We start from the raw sequence: 27,521 nt of genomic DNA, 5'->3' as shown, positions 1-27,521 counted from the left end.
GAAGACGCATCTCTTCTGACTGTACCTGGACTAACTATTGTACTCTGCAGGGCACTCCAAATCTAGGATCACTCTTATTTGAATCCTTCTAATTTGTTCCTGTAGCATTTTCACATTACACTTGTACCTCCATCCAGCACTTATACTGAATATTTTTTATCTTGATGTTGTAGCTGGTTGTCATGCCTCCTATTTTGACTGACCATAACTTTCTGATCTGGCCTATGCTTACTGTGTGAACTGGACTTAATTTGTTCATGGCTATTACATAATGGACCTGTATTTTGCAGTTGTTCCAATGACCTTCAAAATGCACTTATTGTACGTCACTTTGGATAAAAGCGTCTGCCAAATAAGTGTAATGTAATATAATGTCATGACATACTGATGAAGGAACCACAGCATCTTGATCTGCAGATCAAATCCTACTCTCTGACTTTCTGTAGTGTGCTTGCTAAGTTTTATCGAACCCAAAGGTGATGAGATACAGAGGCAATGGGATTTAAATTAACACTATTCTTTGAAATGATTTCATTCGTTTGATTTTGATCATGTAAATGTTCTAGCTTAATGAAAAGAGGATGCTACAGAATGAGATAATGAAATGAATGCTTTGGGATTTCTTGCCAATGGATTATTCAGATCATTCAAGTTCTTTTTATTCAAGCAAAATGCATTTACAGTTGAGGACCGTGATCCGATTAAAGGCAAGATTTATAACTCTCTTTCAAGCTCGCAAGCTGCTTCTGGTACAGAAAAGATCCTTGATCTGATATGTGAAGATGTACAATAGTTGGAAAGGAGCAGAGAAATTGATTAAAATTCTCGATTATTCTTTCATTTCAGAATATTCATTGGTTTAAATGAGATTATAAGTACAGATGTTCTATACAAAGCACAGGGGCCTAATTTATAAAAATGTTCTTCGATCTGAACTTGAACTTAATCGCATGATTATTTTCCAACTTGTGCTTATACCTGATTTATAAAAACAACAGACTGAAAAAAGTTGCTTACATTAGTGTAGAGTGGTGTATCTGTGTCTCAGACACCAGTAATATCTAAAGCTCACATGATCTTGCCTCTAGTGTATGTGTTTCACCATTACCCCTTCTTGTGAATTCAGCCAATAATCAATTTTCCTCAAAAAAAGTTGTATTTCAACATTTCTTGCTCTTCATGCCTAAAATTGATTATCAAGTAAATGTTATTCTTAAAGCTTAAACTCAGCCTACCTCAGGGATTTTCATGTGATCACACCCCTTTATGAATAGTCATGATGAGCCAACAAATCAGAGCAGAGTTTCAACAATAGTGGCAGTGACAGAGATTTCAGTGTTGATGATTATGAGCACTGGTCAGTGTCAGCATCTGTACAGTAACTATAGCTTTTATCTTCAGGGTATGGGACTGGGGTTTTGAACCTACGACTTTTAAAGACCAGAGTTATTTGGGTATTCTTTTAACCACCACTCCACTTGGCTCTTCTGAGAGAATTAATGAGACTTTAAAAACTTGTGACACTGATCTGCTGCTGTTTCGCAAAGCGACTGCTCTTTTTCCAAGTGTGGTCACCCAGGTGTGTCACAATGTATAGGACATCTCTCAGAAAGGCAAGCAATACGTTGCCACAGATAAGATTTCCATCTCAGTTGTCGCGGTAACTTCACGTATATTTGTGGTGCCTTGTCTCATTACTCTGTTGCCATCATTGATTAAAGAATTTTTATCACCTTTAGTTCCTCCAGTCTTATTTATGGCCTTTGTCGGTTGTTAAACGCCATTGTTGTAAATCTCATACCGGTCCAGGGTTTCAAAGAGGGTGCACTCAATGACATATTATTCTTCCTGTTGTCAAATGTATACCCATGGATACCGCACATACCGTTATTTTTGTTTTTATTTTTGGGATTGGCCTACAGAAATTTGAAGTTCTTTGAAATTCCACAAACATAAGGGTGGTGATTACACTTAGTGATTTTTTTGTTCTTATATGCTGTACAAACCTCATTATTGTTTAATTAAAATTTTTGTTTTATTTATTTTTATTTTTTTTTTGGCTTCCACTTTAGGTTTAGATCTGAAGACATTTCTCATTTCTGGTAGCTTTACCAAAATAACACTTTTGGTTCTTGATTATTGAAATACGATACCTAGCAAAGGATATGCAGATTGTACATTTTGAGTGCCTTTAAACTGTGTACTAATATCTATGAAGGACATATATACACTTTGTGTATGAGCAGACAATATGAGTGTGTGATTGAGAAGGGAACTGTATGTGTGTGAGACCAGGGATGTCAACCTGGTGAAGTAAAACCCCATTTGAGTTTTTGAACAGATCAAGAACACACTCCAAGATGTAGGCAGATGTGTGAAAGACTACCATAATGAGAAGCATAACTCAGAGGGTTCACTGTTAGATGCAAACCACTCAAGCCTCAAGAACAGCATGGCCTGGCTAGAGTTATCTTAAAAGTTTGTTAGAAAACTGTAGAGTTCTGGAACACAGTCTTATGGGCAGATGAGTATTAACCTGTACCCAAGTGATGGAAAGAGGAAATGTGGAGAAAGAAAGGAACTACTCATGATTCAAAGCACCCCTCCATCTATGAAACATGGTGGAGGTAGTGTTATGCCTTTCTATGTCTAAAAAGGGCTGTAATTCCTACATAGATCACCCAATATGAGTGTACATACCCACAAATTAAAGCTGACAGTCTACACTTTATATTAACTGTTTTAGTTCAAATACAATGAGCTGGAGCACAGAGCAACATGGATGGCCAGGCATCACCTGGAGCTCAACCTCAACAAGACCGAGCTGCTGTTCATCCCTCACAAGACCTCCCTACTACGGGAGCTCTCTATCACTGGTTATGGCACCACAGTGACTGCCTCTCATGCTGTAAGAAGCCAGCGTATGTCCAGCTGTACCTCAAGGAGCGCATGACAGCAACCTCATGGTTCTGCAGATTCCTCTTGTACAACATCAGGAGGATTCGACCATACCTGACCATGTACTTCACCCAGCTACTCGTCCAGGCCATGGTGATCTCCCATCTATATTTCTGCAACTCCCTCCTTGCAAGCCTGTCAGCCTGTGCCATACAGCCACTGCAGATTCAGAATGCTGCTGCCTGACTTGTCTTCAATCTTCCTGAGTTCTCAAATGTCACTCCTCTGCTGAGGTCACTCCACTGGTTACCGGTCACCGACCGGATCAGATTCAAAGTCCTGACCTTGGCCGACACTTCAGCCAACAGGACAGCCCCCAACTACCTACGGGACATAATTCAACCCTACAAACCAGCTCAATGGTTCTCACTCGTCCCAACCATGGAACTTTTCCACCCTAGCCCCCCAGTGGTGGAACAAACTCCCTATTCCTCTTCAAACCACTCAGTCATTGCCCATCCTCCGCCATGGTCTGAAGATGCATCACTTCACACTGTACCTGGAATAACTATTGCTACACTGCAGGGCACTACCAGTCTAGGATCATTCTTATTTGAATCCTTCTAATTTGTTGCAGTAGCACTTTCACGTTATACCTGTATCTTCATCCAGCACTTCTATTGCACTTGGATCATTATCTTGATGTTGTAGCTCATCGTCATGCCTCCTAGTTTGACTTACCATAACTTTCTGACCTATGCTCACTGTGTGAACTGGACTTAATGTTTTCATGGCTATGAATAACAGTTACATAATGAGTATTGCACCTTATCAGACCTGTATTTTGTAGTTGTTCCAATGACCATCAGTATGCATTTAGTCTACATTGCTTTGGATAAAAGCGTCTGCCAAATAAATGTAATGTAATGTAATGCGTGGGTGAGCTCTAAACCGGGAGGGGCTTGGCTATGTGTTTTTGTAGTTTTGCACAGTTATATATAAAGAAATAAACAGATAAAGAAATATATAATGAATAGGGCAGATAGCCAGACAAAGTTAAGAGGGAGATACACTAGATAAATTATAGCCAGAGATATGTGCCCACAGGCTATAGCTAGAGAGGTACATAGATGGTTTGAAAGACAGCTAGGTATATAGACTGGAAATGGTCTTGTTCATAGAAGGGGCATTCATATTCATCCCTTTGGCCAAATCCATAAAATATACAATATATAGGCAGCTAAAATATGAATATAACTGCAACTAGTACTTGCAGGTATCCAGACCATCAACAGCAGTCCGAAAATGTGACTTCCTTTCAAATAAATGTATTTTAAGCTTTGTTTAAGCATGAGGAAATAGAATCAGTTCCTGTAATATATAGAGGATAGGTAAAAATATGTATTTTTGTGTATTTTTTTATTCACTGCCAACCAAGGCCTAATTTCCCCACTGGCAGTTTTCTCTTTTATACAATGCACCTGTGTATTAAATACCTAATGTAGGCTTTATAAAAAGAGTTCTGGCCCTAGAATCACGCCCACAAAAATAAAAACTCTCTACCATGCAGTCCAGAAATAATTGCGAAATGAATAAAGACAATTTATATTAAGTTTTGGCATTGGGTGGGACCATTTAACATTATAATCAAAGTATCTTCCTCAAACATCTCCACCCTATGTTTGCACCCAGACCCAAAATAGTGTGGACCAACATGTCATAGGTATGATAGACAGAGACTTTGCAATGAACTATGGGAGACTGAGGCAAGTCTTCAATGTTTTTGAAGGTAGTTTGAAAGTATGAACATTCCATTAACACTTGCTCAATTCACAAGGACAAGTTCATGCACAAGCGTACTATTGAGTTGGAAACTGCAAAGATAAAAACAAGAGCATGAATGTCAGTGAACTTACACTTCATCAGAAGTAATCTAACACCCCGCTTTCCTGCAAATAAAGGTGTTACATGGATCAAGCTTTGGGTGTTCGTTTTGTATCTGAAGACAGTAAAATATTTTTTGGGTGAGTTTTTTTACTTTCAACATTCCAAATAGCTTGGCCTTCATTGGATGAAAACTTTATGATTTTTGCAGGTAATTATCATGAAGAAAGGTCTATTTTATGGTCTAAAAGTTTTGCTTGGAACAGTTCTCAGACAAACTGTGTATTTATGTTGGGATTGATTTGTGGTTGATGTGTAGTGATGAGGTCGCTGTGATTCATGCCTGTTGTTCTGTAAGACAGTGAAAAATACAACTGACTGGCTTGTGTTTTGTTTTGTTTTTCATTTTTTTGGTTGGAAAAACTTTTGGCTTAAAAATGAGGCACACACAGTGCGTGCCTCCGGTTGCTTTTGCAGGTGGCTGAAATGTCCTTGTCTGCTTTCACTTCAATTAGAGAGCCCTGCCCTGGGGGCTGATCGATCAAATCTCTGCCAGGATTTCAGAGATAAATCTAATTACCCGTCTGTTAAGATGTGATCATTAATGTAAATCTATAATAGGTTTTAACAGCCTGGTTTAAAAGCTCTGGCTCTTTTCCCTCTCTCTTCCTCACATCCGTTACTGTCCCTCTGTCTCTCTACTTATTTGAAACTATAACTGGGGATAGACAGTGACAGAAAAAAAAAACATTCAAAATGTCACCCAAGTAAATGGTTCAGGTTGTAGGCTGCACAGAGGTGGGTGTACCATACAAAAAGAGGGACTAAACCTGTATGAGGGTTGCATGGTTATGCAGCGAATAGCACTGTAGCCTCACAGCAAGAAGGTACCAAGTTTGAATCCTGAACAAAGGTCTTTTTGTGTGGATTTTATATGATCTCCCCATGTCTGTACTTTCGCTTCCTCCCACAGTCCAGAGATGTTTAGTAGGCTAATTGGATACTCTAAATTAGCTGTATGCATGAATGCATGAGTGACCGGTGTGTGTACCCTGGATGGACTGCTGCCCTGCCCAGGGTGTATTCCTGACTCTGCTCACTGTATACCTGAATAGGTTCTAGCCCCACCCCCAACACAACCCTGACCAGGAATAAACAGTTTAGGAAATGGATGGATGGATGGACACACCTGTATTACATACAAAACACATTTGTGCTAATCGTGTACATATTTCCGAAATGTGTACAGCCCCCAGCTCTACTGGAGGGCTACAGAGTCTGCTGGTTTTTGGTTTCATGTTAAAACCAGCAGCCATTTCAGAAAGAAGACACAGGGTATGGTGATAACACAACTGCTTTTTAGTGATCATTAAGTGCTGCGTAACCACGAAAACCACCAAACTACCAAACTTGCTGCTTTCCAGGACCAGGCTTACAGACCCCTGACCTAATGTGCTGGTCACAGACAAGTCTACCTTGTTTAGTCATTGAGATCTGGGCCTGTATTCAAAAAGCATCATTTCAGAGAGTAATACAAGTCAAATCCAGCCACCTTCAGCAACTCCAAAACAATTTAGGAGAGGGTGTTGGGAGTCTTGTATGCTTGTGGATTTAAGTATTTACTTGTGGATATACTATTAAGGCACAAAAGTGTGTTATGAACAGCTTTATTCTTAGGTATAAGAGCAGGACCACACTTAAATTACTTTCAGAATACTTACACATTTTGCACTTGTTTTATATTCTGAGATGTTGAATGCAGACCTTCATCTTCGCTAGTCGGTTGCCTATAATCTCAGATTCAATTTTGCTGCACGAGAAACAACCGGACCCCTTTTATAGTCTCGGTAACTTTATTTGCTCCTGTTACACAATGGCGATGCAGTGAGAGAGCGGTCAGACGGTATGGGGTAAAGCAGCTTCAGCCTGGTTCTGGTTGTGTGGTGGTAAAGGTCTGCCACGCCCATTTCCCACTCTGTAATCGTGGTTCGCTGTCAGTCCTGGGGGAGCTTCTGCGACTGCGACTGCTCCATTTGTGAGACACCCGGCACAGCAGGGCTCCCTGACCCTGGTTTCGGAGAACCGCAGGATGCTCTGGTGTCTTGTTGCCACGTAATTGGTCAATTGACGTGGTTGGCACTTCACAACTAACTCGCCTTACCTGGTTTCTTGGGTCTGAATAGGTTTCCCGTTTGTGTGAAAATGACAATCAGCAGACTCAGACCTTATGGCTCTCCAGGACCAGGGCTGAAGAACCCTGCAGTACAGCATCCGGTCAGGATCATGCAGACTGACTCAGCGTGTTACCTTTATCCTTTATTCTGCATAGAATATTGTCACCTCTGTACCTCTGAAACAAACACACACACACACACAAACACACGCGCGCGCACACATGCACACACACACACAAACACACAAACACACGCACGCATACACAAACACACACACACACAAACACACAAACACACGCACGCATACACAAACACACACACACACACATGCAGAGCTTTTAAACATCTTTGTCTTCCTGCCTCAATTGCACATCAATTGCATCCATATCAGGGGAGGGAGGAGAGAGAGAGGAAGGGGATAAGGGGGTAAAAAAGACAGAAAAAGAGAGAGAAGAGTAAGTGAAAAGACAGTGAGAGAAAGCAGATTTGAAAAAGAAAGAGGATGAAAAGGAATGGAGTGAGAGTAATGGAGGAGAGGATAGAAATGGATCCTTCATCCAAACCTGGTTTATTACCGCCATTATAGGCGGCTCAGCACTTTGACTCAACGTGTCATGTTCAGAATTTCAAATAGGACTTTTCACTCTTATTTATCTACCCTTGCTCTGTTAGACTAACACCAAAGACAGACAAAATGTGGGCAACTTTGTGTGTACAGAAGGCTGACCCACCCTTAACTAGCTCCCTATCCTGGCTGTCAGATAGTTTAAAGGACCTTCCTAATGGAACCCCCCCGCCCCCAAAACTGGCTCCAAATCAGTGAGGGTTACTGTATCTGCACACCCCCCCCCCCCACTCTCATCTTATGGCACAAACCCAGATCTGAAATCATTCATGCGCAAAAAGAGAAAGGGAAGTCACTCCACCATTAAATTGTGCTTAGCTAGCAAGAAAGCCTGAAATATTGTATTAATAAATGCATCCCTTTAGCCAACTCAAGGTCATCAGTGAATCGCAGGACTAGCCCGATGCTAACCCTCGCTCTGAAATGGCCCCGTTTCAGTATTTTTCTCAGTGTCTGCTCGGACGTCACAGTGGCCGGCATCGCAAAAGCTTGCGGAGGATGTGGAGGTGTTCAGACAGGTGATGGGAATGCAAATGCTTCCCTTCTTCTGCCACCACAGCCCTCTAAAGTGTGCTGAAACTGCAGAGAAAGTGTCTGAGAGGAGAACGTACTTAAATTTCTGTTTCTCTCCCTCTCCCCTTTCTCTTTCTCCTCTGCTCTATACGCACGTTCCCCTTCCCTCATCGATTTCAGTTCAGCAATTGTTTTGTTTAATCTGTCGTACATGTTATCTTTGTTTTGGTAGCATTGTGGAAAGCCATGCAAACAAAACAATGCAGTGTCAAGCTATTGCGTGAGAAATAATGAAAATGAGACAGCTGGAGAAACTGAATAAAAATACTAAAAGAGGAAAAGTGATATAAATGTGTTCTGAAAAATACACATAACACATGGTCAGACACACAAGCACACACATTCAAAACACATACTGTACTAACAACTAACAGCACAGACATTACAACCTCTCAGAACCCAAGCAATATACTGAGAAAACCACTCATAACACTGACATTCTACTGCACAAAACACTCAGACCACTGAAATTCTACTGCACAAACCATTCAGAGAATTGAAATCCTACTGTACAAACCACACAGAACACTGGCATTCTACTATACAAACCACTCAAAACACAGACATTCTACTGCACACACCACTCAGAACACTAACATTATACTGCACAAACTACTCAGAACACAGACATTCTAATGCACACACCACTCAGGACACAGACATTCTACTGCAAAAAAACATTCAGAGCACTGTGACATTGTGATACAAACAGAAGGTCAAGTTGTGATCGTTAATTATTTAATTAAGGAATCATCGATTGTACAATACTGTGAATATACTGTCTTTCATGAGGCAAAGGAGTGAATATTATGTTATCCCATTATACTGGGCCTAACAGTACTAGATAAATGGGCTATCAGAGCATATTATAAGTGCCTTTTGCTCATGTCAGCTGTTTGCTGTTTACAGACTCCTGCAGTGACCTGACAACGTGGTCAAACTTCAAATCAGCAATCCTTTTATCAGAGAGAGGGGGAGAGAGAGAGAGAGAGAGGTAAAAAAGACATTTTCGTTGGGACGTGCCATGAATAACTGCAGAGCGTCAGCGCATCCCCCCCCCCCCCACGCCAGCTGCAACCCAGAGCTTCTGTGCTGATGTCTAGTTACCCATATGGAAAGAGAGGAAACAAGATGTCCTCGCTGTGCTAACTCCCTTCCTCGTCAAGATTAAGCCCTGCATCTGGCATTGCACCGGATGGCCTTGGTCCCCCCCATGTGACCTTTGAACCTCCGCGGTTCGTAAAAGGATGTGAGAGACCTCACGTAAACCCTGGGAGTTTTTTGTTTGGACATAAACAAATCCACATACAAACAGCCCCACCCCCCTTGCCGGGTGCCCCCGAAAGCCAGCCAGTGAGCAGATGGTGGCGGCCCTCCTGGCCAACCCCTGTCTCAGTTCTGATGGAGGGAACCGTCCTCTGGATCAGCATTAATCCAAAAACCAGATTACGCTTCTCAGAAAAAAAGATTACACGCAATGCAGAGGGTCAGTGGGATTATTTGTTTTTTATTTCGGTCCCTGATGAAGTTTGTCTCTTTTTAAAAATAAAAAAAGAAGCTCTATAGCCATAGTTTGTCTAGTGCCCTTTGGTGTTTGGAGAGGCAAATGGTTCTGGAAGACAGTGAAAGAAAGGGAAAAGCACAAGGAGAAGCAGAGACCGTTCTGCTGTGTCCTCACAGGAGGATACAAGATAGAGGCGCAAAGCAGAAGTGTGGTTCTTCAGAGCTCAGAGAACCCATGTTTCATAGAAGGTACCCACCAATTCCAGCTTTTCCATCGACAGCGAAGGCCAAAGTCTGAGTTGACAACAGATTTGTCCGTCAGACTGAAAAAAGCCCGCCCCCAGCCCAAGGCAGAACCAATGTCCCCAAAATGTCAAAGGGCAGATGTCAGGGGTAGCTCAGGAGGCTCAGAACGCCCCAGCCGGCAGGGTGTGCAGATTCTCCTCGGAGGGCTCCAGCAGAGTGAAGGACTCTTGAGTGAGGTTTGGGTTCAAGTAGAAGTGGCTGGAGGGTGGGAAGCGGTCCTCCCCCTCCTGTAGGTCATCGTCGCCGGCGGCGATGGCGGCCGCCTCCGCCGCAGCCCTCTCCTCCTCTTTGAACACCCTGTCGTGCTCCTGCTTGAGCTCCTGGTAGGAGCGGGAGAACATGTGGAAGATCGAGGTGGCGGGGAAGGCCATGATGAGGATGCCGCTCAGGATGCTGCTCAGCGCCACCACCTGGCCCGGAAGACTGCGCGGCACCATGTCCCCGTAGCCCACCGTCGTCATGGAGATGATGGCCCACCAGTAGCAGGCGGGGATGCTGCTGAAGTCGTGCGCCCCGGGCGTCAGCTCGCTCTCCGCCAGGTGCACCAGCGGGGAGAAGAGCGTGACGGCCACGCAGAGGAAGAGCAGGAGCAGGCCGAACTCCCGCGTGCTCCGGCGCACCGTCAGGCCCAGCGTCTGCAGGCCCAGCGAGTGGCGCGCCAGCCGCATCACGTACAGGATGCGCAGCGCCCGCATGATGCGCAGCACCAGCCCCAGCTTGTCCAGGTAGCCCTTCCCCCCGCCGGGCCTCTCGTGCGGCGGGCCCGAGCCCTCGTCCTCGTCCTCCACCAGCAGCGACACGTAGTAGGGCAGGATGGCCAGGGCGTCGATGATGTTGAGGGGCCCGCGGGCGAAGGCCAGCTTGCTGCGCGCCTGCAGGAACCGCAGCAGGAACTCCAGGGAGAACCAGGCCACGCACACCGTCTCCACGATGAACATGTGGTAGCACTTCTGGGAGCACTCGCCCTGCGGAGAGGGAAGGACACAGAGACAGAGGGAGAACGGGAGGACAGTGAAAAGGTAGGGAGAGAGAGAGAGAGAAAGGGAGGGAGGAAGAGAGCGTATCTCATGCCAATAAAGCATTTGGAATTAGAATTTGAGTATGTAAGGAAGAAAGGAGAGAAAAGGGGAGGGAGTGAGAGACAGAAAGAAGGGAAAAGAATGAGGGAGATAAGAAAGGAGAAAAGGAAGGCATAAGAAAGAGAAAGACAGAGAGAAGGGAGTTAGTCTAGTTGACTGGGCTCCAGATTTCCCTCTGCATTTTGTACATCTTGCCAGAGATCTGACTTGTCTTCACTTGAGATCCTAAACACTTGCAGATTTTGGTTACATGGATTATCAGTGACCCTGTGTGAGAGGGAGTGTGTGTGTGTGTGTGTGAGATCTATATTCATAGTTTCCCTTGTTCTATCAGTGCTGGCTTATATAAGGCAGAAATTCTCTCTCTCTCTCTCTCTCTCTCTCTCTCTTTCTCTCTCTCTCTCTCAAATTCAAATTCAAATTGCTTTATTGGCAGGAAATACATAGGTACATATTGCCAAAGCATCATAAATCAATTCAAAATACATATTTACAATGGAATACTAATAATGAACATTCTATAAAAAAAAAAAAAATAAATAAAAAAAATTATAAATTAATAAATGTATTCTCTCTCTCTCTCTCTCTCTCTCTCTCTCTCTCTCTCTCTCTCTTTCTCTCTTTCTCTCTCTCTCTCTCTCTCTCTCTCTCACACACACACACACACACAACTACATGCGTGCACATTTCCCTACACATACACAAAACAATCGTTCTATTCTTCAATTCTGCATGAAAGTTAAGGAGAAATGTTGATGGAATCCCAGCCATAGATTAGGAGGAGTCACAGCATCATACAGGGAGAGTAGGAGATTAAGCTTGTTTTCTTGGCCATTACAATTCTGGATCAGTGCCAGGCAGTGTGGGAGACACATCTTCATTAACAACCTGCTGACACACACACACACGCACACACGCACACACGCACACGCACACGCGCACACACACACACACACACAAACACACACTTTTGAGTCTGTTCATGTAGCATGCATAATTTACACCTGGCACCCACCACCTGTGGCACTATACCTTTGAAGCTGCAATGTCTAGACCTGAGTGTCGCCATTTTCTCTTTGCTGCGGTATCATAAAAGTTAAACTGCCTCATTTGAATATTCAAATATGGACCCTGTAAGTGCTGACTGTGACTGGCTGTACGTGATTGGACATCCTAAATTGAGGAGAAAGATATTCTCCTCTCTCTTCAGTATTGGCATCATGGAAGTTAAACTGCATAGATCAGCTAATTCCCCTCCTTCTCCAGCTGGCACAGAAGCAAGCTTAGCCAAAGGGCAATTTTTATACAAGTGGGACAAAAAATGAAGCTAAACTCAGTCAATAAATCACCCTGATTACCTTGAGGAGGAACCCTCAACATATGGCATCGTGATGAGGACATATTTCACTGTGACACTGCGGTCACATCTCAACTTTGGAAAGCAAGGAAGCACTACGCGCTCAAATGTCCCCGCACCATCTGCTCCAGTGTTCCTAAAAGTACATTAGGGACAGAAAACTGGAGACCCTGGTTATCTCTGCACTGTGAACATGTTCTCTGGTCTGCATGACCATTACGTGACTGTGTACACAGGCCTGCACTACATGACTTTCACATGGCAGTTTAAACATTACATAACTACAGTATATGGCCTGATGTCCTGTAGAATTCCTTGGCTCTGAAACTCTAGCATGTAAAAAATGGTCGTTCTCAATGTTAGCTGATCTTACGCAGGGGTCTGTAAAACTACTGCATGAATGTACAATCTGGCATAGCCCATGTTTTCTGAATGTACTCAATGGATTCCACAATTGTAGCATGACTGCACAATGGCAAGACAAACACCAATGAGCATTGCTGTGTGTGTGTGTGAGAGAGAGAGAGAGAGAGAGTGTGTGTGTGTATGCGTGTGCGTGCGTGTCTGTGCAACATAAACTGGTTCATCAAAATTTCCCCCCCACTCAGCAGTTCTTGTAATTGTCTGATCTGCATGAGAGGGTGCTGCTTTCCTTGACTACCTCCCTCTGTGTGCTAATGAATAGGAATCACTACCACTGAGTTTCAGTCCTACAGACAGGGAGGGGTGTGTGAGGTACAGACAAGGAGAGGTGCATGGGGTACAGACAGGGATGAGTGTGTGAGGTACAGACAGGGAGAGGTGTGTGAGGTTTAGACAGGGAGGGGTGTGTGAGGTATAGACAGGGAGGGGTGTGTGAGGTACAGACAGGGAGAGGTGTGTGAGGTACAGACAGGGAGGGGTGTGTATGGTACAGACAAGGAGAGGTGCGTGGGGTACAAACAGGGATGAGTGTGTGAGGTACAGACAGGGTGAGGTGTGTGAGGTACAGACAGGGAGGGGTGTGTATGGTACAGACAAGGAGAGGTGCGTGGGGTACAAACAGGGATGAGTGTGTGAGGTACAGACAGGGAGAGGTGTGTGAGGTACAGACAGGGATGGGTGTGTGAGGTACAGACTGGGAGGGGTGTGTGAGGTACAGACAGGGAGAGGTGTGTGAGGTACAGATAGGGAGAGGTGCGTGAGGTACAGATTGGGAGGGGTGTGTGAGGTACAGACAGGGAGGGGTGTGTGAGGTACAGACAAGGAGAGGTGCATGGGGTACAAACAGGGATGAGTGTGTGAGGTACAGACAGGGAGAGGTGTGTGAGGTACAGACAGGGATGGGTGTGTGAGGTACAGACAGGGAGAGGTGTGTGAGGTACAGACAGGGATGGGTGTGTGAGGTACAGACTGGGAGGGGTGTGTGAGGTACAGACAGGGAGGGGTGTGTGAGGTACAGACAGGGAGAGGTGTGTGAGGTACAGACAGGGAGGGGTGTGCGAGGTACAGACAGGGAGAAGTGTGTGAGGTACAGATAGGGAGAGGTGCGTGAGGTACAGATTGGGAGTGGTGTGTGAGGTACAGACATGGAGGGGTGTGTGAGGTACAGACAAGGATAGGTGCATGGGGTACAGACAGGGATGGGTGTGTGAGGTACAGACTGGGAGGGGAGTGTGAGGTACAGACAGGGAGAGGTGTGTGAGGCACAGACAGAGAGGGGTGTGTGAGGTACAGGCAGAGAGGGGTGTGTGAGGTACAGACAGGGAGGGGTGTTTGAGGTACAGATAGGGAGGGGATTATGGGAATAGACAGGGAGAGGGCTGTGGGGATACAGACAGCAGTACAGAAAAGCAGACTGTCCCTTTCACAAACTATAAACTCAAATATCCATCAAGGATACACGCACGCACACACAGACACACACACACAGAATTAGCAGCAGCAGACCTGTCACTTCATTATCATTACTGTGGTTCCCAGGAGGATCTGCACCAGTGTGCTGAGGCTCTGGGCATAGTGGGGTTTCGACGGCTGTGGCGGGGCTGCAGGAGACTGCTGCCGCAGAAGCAGCCCATTCTTGAAAATAATGCAATGTTATGTAATATCCCCTCAACGTTCCCCCTGAATTACCCCTGCATTCTCTCACCCTCTCCTCACCTCTCGCCACTTCACAGAGCGCAAAGCCGCCGGGGGCCCGCTGCCTCTGCCAGCAGGGTCACCTTCAGAGTCCTCTTACCCTGCGACATGCAGTGTGCTAGGATCAGAGTGTTTGTGTCAATATGTACATTTGTGTGCGTGTAAGTGTTAGCATGCTCATTAATCTGTGTGAAACAGAGAGAGAGAGAGAGATCATGTATGCGTTCGTATGTGTGTGTGTGTGTGTGTGCACGCGTGCATCTGAGCATGAATGCGTGCATGTATGTATCTGTGTGTATGTTAGAATAAGTGTTCTGTATTTGTGAATGTGTGTGTGTGTGTGTGTGTGTGTGTGTGTGTGGGGGGGAATCTTTCTACATGACAATAATCCCCAGTGCTCTACTATTCAGTATTAAACTGTTTTACTCCACTTCCTCACCGAGCCCTATAGGATTTAAACTCAATCTCAGTGAATACTGAAAGGTATATCAGTGCTTCCCGGCCATGCTTCTTTTCTCCCCTGAGCGTGCCAAAAACAAGCCAAAATACACATTTTACAAAATACACGTATGCAAACTACAGTTAAAATGATGGCTGCTCAGCAGTTTGCACACAGGTATGAATCATACAAAAAACACAAGAGCAACTTGTATTACATGTGAAATGCATACATGCAAATGCATGTTTAAAATACAAATAAATATGGCCCCTCCCTATGTATGTAAGGGGTGTGAAAAGGGCACACATCAAGTGGCTAAAGGTTACTGAAGTTAATGTCACGTTCACGTCATATGGGAGTTACTGAAATGACCATCTTCTGACTGGGAAAACCATTCAAGTCAACCTTCCGAGTTGTGATTCCGAATAGGAAATATGGGAATTTTATGATCTGGGAATGGCTGATATGGGAGCGATATCTTCCACCTGGCAGTAAAAACCACGGAAGTGTGTGAATGCAGCAATAAAAATGGCTTCCACGGCAACAAACTCGCCAACCGTCCAATCATAATATAATTTAATCTGTCTATATTGTATTTTTATGCACAAATTGAGATTTATTTAATGCACAACAACCATCTTCAGTTCCTAGCGAGTGTACAATGCAAGAACACTTGGGATGTCTTGGGAATTGGGAGGTCTTCTGATCGCTCTGCTTTTCTACCAAAAACCACAGAATATTTAAGTACTTGTTTACACTTTTTTAACCGCAATAAATTGGTGTCAACATTATGAGACAAGATAAAATAATGTGATCACGAGTACGTTAAAAATGGTTTTTCTGAGTTTCCGCTCCGGATTCCATTAACGGGAGAACGGAACGCTTGACTGACGGAGGCGTTCGCGGCCGCGAGGTGACCCGCGTGGCGGGAATGCGCAATGACTCCGAGGTCAGAGAGAGGAAATCGCGCCCGGCCCACGAGGTGTGAAAATACCGCCTCTGCATCTGTTCCCAAAACCGGAACGGCGCCAGACCGCGACGGTGGGGGTGAGAGGTATGGCTGTCCCCTGAGAGAGGGCCGTCGTCCAATCACATTTTATCAGCGTCTTGGAGGCCATGGCGGTGCTCTTTGCCGAGGCCTCGGTCGCACTGAGGTCAGTCTGTGCCACAGGTCACAGGTAAGGCATAAATCCGTAGGTAGTGCCTCCCTCCCCATCTTCCTCCTGTTACATTACTGTTTTTCCCGGGGAGTAATCTCATGCCACCCAATTAGACAAACCCAAATTTTCTGATGCCCACCCCCCAAGAAAATGAAGCAACTGGCGTCTGCTAAACCCCGAAAACATGCCTTTCAACTTTGAAAGGCAAACTCCATCGTGAGATGAGGGCTGCTGTGTAAGAGTTCTGTCGTGAACTCAACTCTAATGGTGCTTAAATGCATCCAATGGGGACAATATGTACTCTAATATTATTAGATTTGATCTTAGGCTGAAGATTTTGCTTTTTGGGGCACAAGTGGGGCTGAGTAACCACTGACCATATGCCTCTGAACACCACTGTTTCTCCAAAAAATAATCAAAGTGGATCCACAGAGAAATGCTTTTAACATTGCACAGACCTGCTGGCCTATTGAATTGAACCTCTTTACATCCACCTGATTAATGTAAAGTAATTAAATAGCAAGTGCAGTATGTTCCAGATGGAACCTAACAGCAGCCAATCAAAAACTCCTCCAACATTTACGGTTCTAATAACACTAATAACACACTTGTTCCAACTTCCTCCTGACATTAGTATGCCACAGCCATCATCCTCCTGGCAATGTGTGACAACAGGAACACCCAATTACACAACCCCAAGAATGCGGTACATATCATCCCAGTCCCAGGAGAAGTTAGAATTATTTAACTATTTTGACCTTATACAAAATCTGGTCTGGATAAATAAAATTTTAAAAACATGTTGCAGTAAAAATAACTTCAAAAATGTAATTTATTTTATTTTTATCCAATGTCCCTTATTGTGTAGGTTTCAGCATAGTAGAATATATGGTTACTGAGACTCAAACCAGAGACTCACGTCTCCTACAGGGGACATAAATTAATTGGTCACAGGTCTCAGGAGGCTACACACACTCCACACCCAAATACCATGTATGACCTCTTAATACTGATCAGATGAGCATAGGGCACAGTCTAGATAAGGTCAACGCTCAGTCACTTGATAGAGAATTTGCAGTTGGGGTTTGGGTTCTAAATGCGAAGCTAAACACCACAACTCATGAAAAACATTAGGAAGTCTGGTTGTGTTTCTAAATAATTGCATTAATGTCACTTCGTAAGTGTTCAAATGATAACTTCTCAGAAGCACAAAATGAGATGAGAGATGGCCCCACAGGTGAGCTCATGTCACGCGTGTCATGCACACGCGTGTTCGCACAAGAAAAATAGTCACGTACGAATACGTGCACTACCATCATATTCCAGGTAATTAACTTGAGATTTAGAGAAATTTTCAATGAACACCAGGCAAGCAGTTGCTGAGACATCTCTCAAGGCAAGGGAAATGGTCATCAATGCTCATCGTCAATGCGATTTCATCTGCTTTCTCAACTATGGGGAAAGTATCTACATCATAGCAAGGCCACACCCACAGCTAGGGGAAAACAGTGTCCCCTACTGACCATCACTGACCTCCATTCAATATGTTACATTTACAATACTTTTGCTTCTTTTCATCCCTCAAATTTGTGTTTTTTCAGGTCCATTACATTGGAATTTATATATGTGTCTAACTACATAATCACTTTTTTGTAATCACCTCATTAAGTCTATCCAATTGCATAATTAAACTTACATCTAACTACAATGTTTCCTTACTTATTTTCATCCGTCAAATTTGTGTTTTTTTCAGGTTCATTACATTGGAATTTATATATGTGTCTAGCTACATAATTACTTTTTTGTAATCACCTCATTAAGTACATCCAATTTCACAATTAAACATACATTTAATTACAATTTTTCCCGAACAAACATTGTAATGATGCCAAAAAAAAAAATCGCCGTGGGCTGTACCAATCATCGGCAAAATAAAAATAAAAATCCCAGCCATCACCGTCAACAACCTTCAACAAACACTGACACAAGGACTTCATATCTATATACAAGCTTCTCGCTGGCTTGTTTACAGACCTTACCTAGTGCTTAGCTTTACTTACATAGAGAAAGTAAAAATACCCATCTGCCAGTCTAGACAGATGTATCAAAACAAAATCTGTTTCGCAAAAATGCTCCTGTAATGGAGGAGTGCACTCCTTTAACGGTCTAAATCATAGATGAACGGTTGTTGAAATATCAGTCAGAGATAGTCTGCTACCAGAAAATTTTGGTCCTTTATTTTGGTCAAGTCTAAAGCCAAAAAGTGGACAGTACAGCCCTTTAATGGTCAAGAAAACAAACAGAAAATATCATAAGAGTTGTTTGGCAACAGACAGATGTCAGAACCTGGCCAGGTCTTAAGTTAATAGTGAACAAACATGGCAGTATGGTTCACAGTATTAATAGTCAAAGGACAAACCAACATCAGAGTAGAGCATTTGTTCAAAAGTGAGACAGATCAATACCAGAAGAGTATGATCTTTTAGATCATGTATAAGGCCAAATGCTGGGCTGTATAGTCCTAAAAAAAAGTGTGCTTTCAGAACAAATGAACACGAGAGAGAGATACATTCTTTTCTCTTCTCTAACAGAGAACATTCTTGCCAAGCTCACTCATACAGTACATACACACACTTCCTTTCTCCATTTCTGTCAAGCCTGATGTTGAGTGCAGAATACTAAGCAGAGAAACATACTCCATGATATGCCTTAGGGACGTGCCTTTTGAAAACTCCCACAAAGGAATCCTCGCACCTGTGTGTGTGTGTGTGTGTGTGTGTGTGTGCGTGTGCGTGTGCGTGTATTTATGTGGGTAGAATTCATGTATCATTGTAAAACATGTCATACAGACACTGATCTCCTGACATGCCCGGATTGAGACAACCTACATTATGTGTCTTGCTGTGAATTAAGAATGAGTAAAACATGGATGCGTGTCTTTCTCCATGGCATAGTATTACTCCCTCGCTGTGTCGGGTTTGAATTTCAGTCTAAAGCGAGCCTAGGTGAGTGTAAATGCATACCAATTACAGTAAACTGAGCTGGCAGATAGCTCAATTTACAGTGCTCAGTGCGATTGCACAGTTCCCCACTCCCCAGCAGGGGACGGTGTGGGTTACTCACCCTGTCCTCCTCCTCCCTGAGGTCAGGCATGGTGCTGATGCAGAGGCTGACCACGGTGATGACCACCATGATGACGGAGAGGCAGGCGAACACCTTGCCCGGTATCCCCGAGTGCGGGTTCTCCACCGTGTCCCTCAGCCAGCCCATCATCCTGCGGTAGCGCGTCTCCTCCACCGGGGGGCGAGGCTGAGCGTTGCACCGCCTCCTCTCCTCCTCCCGCCGCTCGCGCTCGGCCGCCTCCTCCATGCGCGTGTACATCTTCCGCTTGCAGCAGCGCTCCATGTAGGCCATCTCCACGCCCCAGTACGCCAGCTCGTCGCTGAGCGACAGGGCGCACATCTCCCGCAGGAGGCGGAGCTTCCCCGCCGCCAGGAAGTTGAGGATGACGCGGAAGGCGGAGGGGCTGCGGTCGAAGAAGAACTCGCGGGCGGCCTCGTCGTAGTCGTCGCACACCTGCACGATCTCCTCGTAGCTGCTGCAGAGGCGCAGGCGCCCGAGCCGCGTCAGGGGGAACTGCTCCAGCGTGGTCCAGGGGAACGTGTAGCGGTTGCCCCCCACGTTGATGACCGCCAGCGCCGCGTGGTCGACCGAGAGCAGGTCCTGCGGCCGGCGGATCAGCTGGGCGCGCTGGTAGTAGACCCCCTTGATGGTCTCGGTCTCCGGGATCTCGGTGAAGATGCGGTCGAGGCTGCTGTCGTCGCTGAGCGACAGGTGGCTGAAATCGTGATTGGCGTTGCTGATGATGGGCATGGCGGCATGAGGGCGGGTGCCCGGGGGGCAGAGTCAGTAGCGCAGCGGGAGGGCCAAGAGGGCGTGCCCTCCTGATTGACAGCTGAAGTGTTCACGGAGGGCCGAGGGGGGCAGCTACAAGCAGAGGCTGTGTGAAAGGGCAGAAACAAATAAATCACCTTTGAAGGATGACAACAGCACAATGTACACACACCCACACACACACACACACACACACATACACACACAGAAAGAGAGCCTCTACATAGCTGTCCTTCATCACAGCACCTAGACCCAACTTAGAGGTCTGACAGAACCAGAACCACTCTCTTTGTCAATCTAATTATTTTCCAAATTAAAGGTGTTTTATTGCCATAACATTACACAATGCTGCCCAAACAAAGATGGTAAATAAAAGAATAGCAAATATATATAGCATATATACATAAATATATACAAGGTACATATACATAACAGTCTATTTACTAAACAGCAAATATATTTAGCCTACATAAAATACATTTCGCCCATATGTCATATACATATATACTCTATACTAGAAAACAATTACCACTGACAAAAAAAAGACTGTAGCAGGTGGGCCTTCACAATAAGAATGGGGATTTTACACTTTCTCTCCTCCTTGCACACTCTTCCACCTCTTCCTCTCTCCTTTTCCCTCTCTCGCCTCAGTTGTTTCCATCTTTCTCTACTTATCAGTATTCAGTTTGCAGAATATAAGCCTGCTGTAAAACCAGCTGCCCATTTTAACAACACACTTAACCTAAATCCGTCAGATTTTGGTGTGGTGAAATTTTACTGGTATAATTTCTGAACAGACATACGCTTATTTAACATGGTGTTACCTTTACTGAAGAACATTTTACAAACTTATTACTGTCTTGCAGATAAAATCATACACATCATGGATTGTAATTGGTGAAGAGAGAAGCAGAAATTACATGCGTCTACTGAGTTTCAAATCTAGGAACATTGCGTAGCCTGGTTATCATTACGATACCGCAATTTAGCAACCTGAGAACCTGCGATCAACTTGCTTTAAACAGCCTGGGGTACAAAGCATGTTCAGGTGAGCGACCACATAAAGCTACGCCGAAAATAAACAAACTAAATTCTGGAGAAAGCCATCAGGTATTCAAAACACATTGTGGTTGCCAAGGTGTTCCATCTCGTTCGGGAGAGGGAAGAGTGATAAACTATTTATTAACGGCACCACTGGTAACAGCATTCCCATCGGAGGGCGGGTTGCTTTGCCGAGTGGAAAGTTAATTGAGGGAAGTGTTTTAAAGCGCCGCAGTGACGACGTCAGGGGCATTCTCTCCACTAACCCAGGAGACCTGTAAAGAGTCCTTTTCCGGAAGCTCAGAGGCTTCTCCGTGGCACTTCGCTGTACACTGTAGGTCAATTGCGTCTGTTTTAATTAGGAAGCTTGCAATCACACTTTGAAAAGGATTGTAGGAAAAATAAATATAGGCTATACACCGTTAGTGCTTAAAATAAAGTAAAAGAAACACATTTTCCTCTGGGAATGAATATTAACCCACGCGCAGTGTATTTTAAATCAGTTGTTGATCCTATTTATTTGGGATGTTATATATATATATATATATATATATATATATATATATATATATATATTATCGTGGGCGAGGGTCAGTTGACCTGAAGTGAATCAAAGAACAATTCGTCTGATTTTGCCTTATGTACGGTTTGTTACTTTGATGAGGCGGTCTGACATGAAAAGAACAGATTAGGACAAATGAACACAGACATTGCAACTCCAATCCATCTCTACCCCACGACCCCCCTCCTCAACTTGTGATATGGTCACTTGCCCGAAGGCTAGATAAATAGCAAACTCGCTTTCGAGGTATTACCCCGTTAATTGGCAGTGCTCAGCGTGAGAGTCACTTATACGGTTGTCTATATGTATCATTTCAAGTGTACATCAGTCTCGACCAGGGTTTTGGTTTGTTCAGATTAACAGGACATGTTTTAAACGTGTGAAATATCTAAGTACAGTAGGTTGCACAGAGGAAATTAAATAGGCTAATTCGAAAGCACTGGATGAACGCGTTTACGCATTAACGTTTTATAATTTCAAAAGTAGGGAAAATATTATACAAAATTACTATACACGCAAATACCGAAGCATTTTGACATAACGCTGTAAAAATAATAAAGTTTACACTCACCATATTTCTGACGAGAGTCCCTACCTCACTTATGTAAAGCGATTTTCACTTTTCGCAAAATATTAAAACACATTCCTGCTAACATTGGCTCTCCAGTAATTCTGGAACGTCCGAGAAGAGTGCACTTCAGCATTAAGATGTCCCGTTGCCAAAGGAAACGCACCTGTCCCATTCGAGTAAAATCCGTTTCGAGACACTTAGCGAGAATAAGACAGGGAATCGGCCACAAAACTGTCCCGTCCGGTCTGACAAGGCTCCCAGGCAGAAGTCACTGTTTTTGATGCGCGTGTGCGCGTGCGCGCAACACAGTCCGCACCAGCGCTAGAGGCTAAGTTTGCAGAGTCAGGTGTGTGCATATAGCCTGTATGAGAGGGCGTCCTCATTATCCATTGCTGGCACGGCGCGTTCTGTCCACATTTTAAGTGTAGTAGTACTTAAGCCTTTGCTGATATTATTAAAATCACGAGTTCACTGAAGGAGGGATGCTGGGAGTAACGGAGATTAGTTAGGGAGTCTATGTTCCTCATTCGGTCACGGATCCGTTCGCTGCTCAGACCTGGCTAGAGTATTTTATTAACCTACCTGAGGTGGGATATGAGTGTCGACCTGACGGACTCGTTTTCACTCTGCGGAAGGAATACGCAGCGCCGGCTTTCCACCAATCGAGATTTGAGGAAACACTGAACTTTCAGTGGTTGATTTTACTAATTGCAATGTGTAGTCGACAATCAATCGTACGCCGCAGTGTAATTACAATCAAGTCACATATTTGGCGGTATCTTTCATTTGTCTGTCATCTGAGCCAGATTTGTGTACTTTTTAAAGTTTTTTTATTTTTTAGTTTTGAATTCTACCTCATATTGTGTAACTTTTCTAAAGGAAACAACACTGATGCGTATTTCTATTTTTAAATTTTCATTCTGATCCCGTTTTGAGGAGACAACCATGTCGCAGTATTTTACAAAAGTGAAATACCAAATAAAATGTAATTACGTCATGAAAAACAAAAACAAAAAAACAAGGGCGTAAAGATAAACCAAATACATTGACGGGCCATTATCCATTAGGCGAGGCGAAATCTGTAGTTATCTCCGTTTATGCCGTTATGTATTCATGTTGCGGCATCCAAAACAGGGATACAGGAGCAGCCAGTCAGTGTTACCCGATGATTCCTGACCGTGCAGGGGAAGTGGAGCGGTGATATGCAGATGTTCATTTGCGTAATGTATGTACACCCCTCAGGACATACATGCATGTGCACTGACATGTACCTTTGCATGTTAAAACATACTCTGCCGTTTATTTCCCATTCCCATGTGGTCTCTCTCTCTCTCTCGCTCTCTCTCTCTCACACACACTCACACACACTCTCACACAGATGCACACAAATGCTGTATATAGGCCTTTTATGCATATAAAAGATGCATTAGCGTAGGAAGTATCACAAACATACTGTGAAACATCTATGTGCAAAGAGTTGCTGTATAAACCTTCTAATTCACACAGAAGCACACATATGCACTGTGCACAGATGTGCACACAAATTGTTATGGGAATGTGAGGAACTGAAAGGGAAATCTAAGATGTAGAGGGCTGCAGCTGCAATGTTTTCAACTCTTTTTAACACATTGATTCTATTCATTTACCCCAGGCACCCAGAAAGGCATCCTTACCAACTTTAGCAATAAATAAATGAATGAATTGATAAATAAAACCCAGGTCCAAGACCTGCTCCTATTAATTTGCATGATTACCAAAAAAAAAAAAAAAAAAAAAAACAAGCCTGGGAGAAAGTGCATGAAAGACTACCCAATGCAACAGTAACTGAGGCTCAGTGGAAGGCTTCATTTGTTCCCTCCACCCACTTTAGTGCGAACCACGCACCGTAATTGCAACGAACGTTCAGAATAGATTCCGTTGGTCGACACGATAAGGGTGCTGACCGCGCTCCGTATCAACGAACGTTTATACACGCAAAACCTCCCTACGAACCTTAGTGCATGAAATCGTTTTTCATCTTTACATTTAAATACGGTCTTGTATGTACATTTAACTGATAAAAATGAGAAAAGAAGTAGGCCTGGCCCACCATATCACTGACGATACAAAAATAGACAGTGGCATATTATTGGAGTGTTTTTACCCCCTAATAAATATACGGGAAAATATATGGCTTTTTCCTTTCCCCCCCAAATTTCCTACGCTATGTTATTAACTGCTTTAATGTACATGGATTAAATCTAATATGCACATTTTGAAGGGTCTATGCCATGGTGCATCATTTGCAAAAAATCAAATCAACAGGACTCTGGTGGGCTGGTGAGATTCAAATACAGTTTACAGTCAAATCAAATCACGGCAGAGATCCAAGAAATTCTAGCCAGCCAGCACGCATTAAACTATATATTGTGCATTAGATTGAGAAGACCAAACGGAGTGTCACTACACAAGCCGAATTTAACCAATTAGTGCAGTGGTTTGGGGGGGAAAATGACACCAGTGAAGCCAACTGAAAACCCATTACAGTCTGCAGTATGGTCATACACACAAAAACAGGCAATAACTGTTAGCTACCAAATGAAAAAGCTCTACGCTTAACAATTAGGAAACTTAGTTTTCTTGCATTGGAGATAGTCTGTGCATTGGGGGAGTTAAGGGGGGGTGGTCTTCATAGCCTGTCCTTGAGAGCTCATTAAGTTTTACATGTCTGGGGAGATGCTAAAACAAGCAGATAGTTTGTAAAGTTCTTATCATGGAAGAGTGGAGACATTAGCATGGAGATAATGGATATTGAGCCAGGAGAAGACGCCTGTGACACAGACACTCTGGAAGATTATTTACCTTCTCAATCACCCAAGGACTTCATTTTTGTGTCTGTGTATGTACCATAACCCAGACAGGTTTGGAGACATTACACTCACATGCACACACAAGCTCATACAAACACACACTCACGCATGTGCACGCACTCGCCCACACACACACAAACACACTCACACACGCTGTCTCTCCTTCAGTATCCCTTACCTTCACACATACACAATCATACCTCACTCTCTTAGCCACACTTTCTCATGCTCACTCACACAAGCAGGCATGCACGCTGTCTTCTACACACATACACATGTGAACTGATATTCACAGAAGCACATACCTGGTTCTTATGCACAAATACAGACTCACACACACAGATGCACTGTCATGCACATGCCCTGTCACACTTATAACCCCCCCCCCACCCCCCCTCTGGGTTTGCGGGCACCACATGACACGTACTGCATTGCAGGTGCTCTCATTAGTACCAGGGTGCCCAGCAATTCTGGCAGGCCGTGATCTCTGGTAGGATAAAATAATAAAAAAAATCTGCACAAAGATTAGCGATAATCCCCAGCAGAGCAGGATGAGATCTGAACAGCGAGCATGCTGGGAGATCAGAGGGAACGCTGAAAGATGTGGAGCCACATATGGACGCAGTCATCCCTGAAGCTCCGCTGCCTATAGCCTGGCTTCTGCCAGGCGCTTCGAAATGACCGCAGGCTTCATTGAGCTAATCACTCTTGCAGCATGTGCGTGAGGACACAGTATGCAGATTAGCAATGCTTACCATGGCTAAATCTCTGCGTGTGAGTGATTAACAGCATCTGACATTGCATATAATTATCTCTGCATAACAGTTGTTAACTCGCCTTACATCAATTATTGTCCTGGTGGGTCAGTGATGAATACTGTGTGATATTGGTTATTCACTGTGTATCATGAATTAATACTATCTGCTCTTGGTTATTCCCTGTGTCTGAGCAATTAACTCTGCATGTCTAATATTAGTTATTCTCTGTCTGCCTGTGCGTGTCAGCGATTAATACTGATATTGGCTGCTGACTCTGCGTGTCTGTGATTAACACTGCCTGATATCAGTTATTCTCTGTGTATGTTTGTGGTGATCAGCGTTCGTTATCGGCTATGCTTTTTGCATTTTGATGACTGGAACTTTCTAACATCAGTTATTCTTTCTGTGTCTGGCTACCACTGCGACATATCAGTTATTTTCTCCATTTCAGTAAATTGCACTGCTTGATACGATTACTTGTCTTTGTGTGTTGGTGATTAACCCCAGCAGATAGAGGTTATTCTACTTGTTGAGTTCTTTTCGTTACTCTTGTCATATATTGCAGATTGATTTTCCTTAACATGGACCATGCATTAGTTTAAATGGGTTTGGATAATACGTGCACGTTTCAGTCAATCATGGCCATGCACTCCATGTACAATGACAAGTGGGCATTGTTGCAGAGTTTACTAATTCAGGCGCTGGTATGCTTATCTTCCTTCTGCTCTCATTAGTCATAAGAAATGCGCTCGAATGGACCAGAACACTGTCCTGGAACCTCTATGTTTTGCTCATATGAGTGCTGGCACTTTTTCTACCACTCTACTATTTCTTTCTTGGATTCCAGTGCTTCTTCCCCCCTCCACAAGGGTGTCCAAATATCGAATTCCCTTCTCATCTGGGCAAATGAGTTTCCACACTTATTTTTTTCCACTTCAAGCACTGGTTAGAAGCATTGAAATGACCATTGAGGCTGAATGGAACTTGCAAGCTACTGAACGCGAAGCTAAATAAAGTTACCTTCACAGTTGCAGTGATCCAGCCAGGAGTTGATTACTTTACAGTACATTGATTTAATGGACACTCTTATCCAGAGGGACTTGCAATGCAGGAGAACATTAGTGCATCCACTGCAGATATATGAGCCACAGTGACCAGGCCAGGCTAATGAGATTACTTCAGAGAGTGAGATTTCTTGCAAGTGCTAATGTAGGTTAACCATGCCAACCATGACAGAACTGTAAGTACATACAATAACATGAGTGGTTCTTCCAGTGCCATAACAATCACACGATGAATTAAATAGCGACCGCTAATGGGGGTGGGAGAAAGTGCCACGGTGCAGTCTGACGAGGTCAGCCATCAGTCTGGTTCGCTAAATGGCTGGTGATGCTGCTGGTCACATCATTGCAGGAAGCTCAGCCTGTGGAAGTTTATCGACATTGACATTGTTGACATTCCACAGTAGATTATTTTCTTCTCTGTCTGAAAAAAAAAACGCTGTTTTTGTATTTCTTGCTTTAGTCAGCCAGGGGAAGCATACTCAAAAATTAAGGCAGAGTGGAGGAACATTTTTGTTCTTTAAGAAACTCATTTCCCAAATGTGCCCTGAAAGTAAAATAATGTTCTATTTGGCCACTAATAAGTACCTCTTGGAAGCAACAGAAGTACAAATTAATTGTCTATTGCTGGCTAGTGGTACAATAGGGATACCTATAGGCTACCACCCC

At 43.9% G+C, this 27,521-nt stretch overlaps 1 protein-coding gene across 4 annotated transcripts; it reads right to left on the bottom strand.

Moving 5' to 3' along the window:
• Nucleotides 1-8,870: 8,870 nt before the first annotated feature.
• kcng4a (potassium voltage-gated channel, subfamily G, member 4a) lies at nucleotides 8,871-22,825 on the bottom strand. 4 transcript variants are annotated; one of them, XM_035417184.1, is made up of 3 exons: nucleotides 22,767-22,825; nucleotides 19,240-20,116; nucleotides 8,871-10,928 (listed from the first exon to the last, which is right to left on the bottom strand). In XM_035417184.1, the coding sequence occupies exons 2-3, from the start codon at nucleotides 19,987-19,989 to the stop codon at nucleotides 10,065-10,067; spliced, it is 1,614 nt and encodes a 537-aa protein (XP_035273075.1). In that variant the 5' UTR covers nucleotides 19,990-20,116; nucleotides 22,767-22,825; the 3' UTR covers nucleotides 8,871-10,064. The 4 variants fall into 4 exon arrangements, with proteins under 4 accessions (XP_035273075.1, XP_035273074.1, XP_035273077.1 ...); XM_035417183.1 differs by lacking the exon at nucleotides 22,767-22,825 and adding an exon at nucleotides 22,185-22,757; XM_035417186.1 differs by lacking the exon at nucleotides 22,767-22,825 and adding an exon at nucleotides 21,318-21,342.
• Between the last annotated feature and the right edge of the window lie 4,696 nt (nucleotides 22,826-27,521).

Source organism: Anguilla anguilla, chromosome 5, assembly GCF_013347855.1.
Source record: "Anguilla anguilla isolate fAngAng1 chromosome 5, fAngAng1.pri, whole genome shotgun sequence".
Taxonomy (NCBI): Eukaryota; Metazoa; Chordata; class Actinopteri; order Anguilliformes; family Anguillidae; genus Anguilla; species Anguilla anguilla.
Note: the sequence above shows the minus strand (reverse complement) of the source record. Positions and strands in the feature narration are given on the sequence as shown.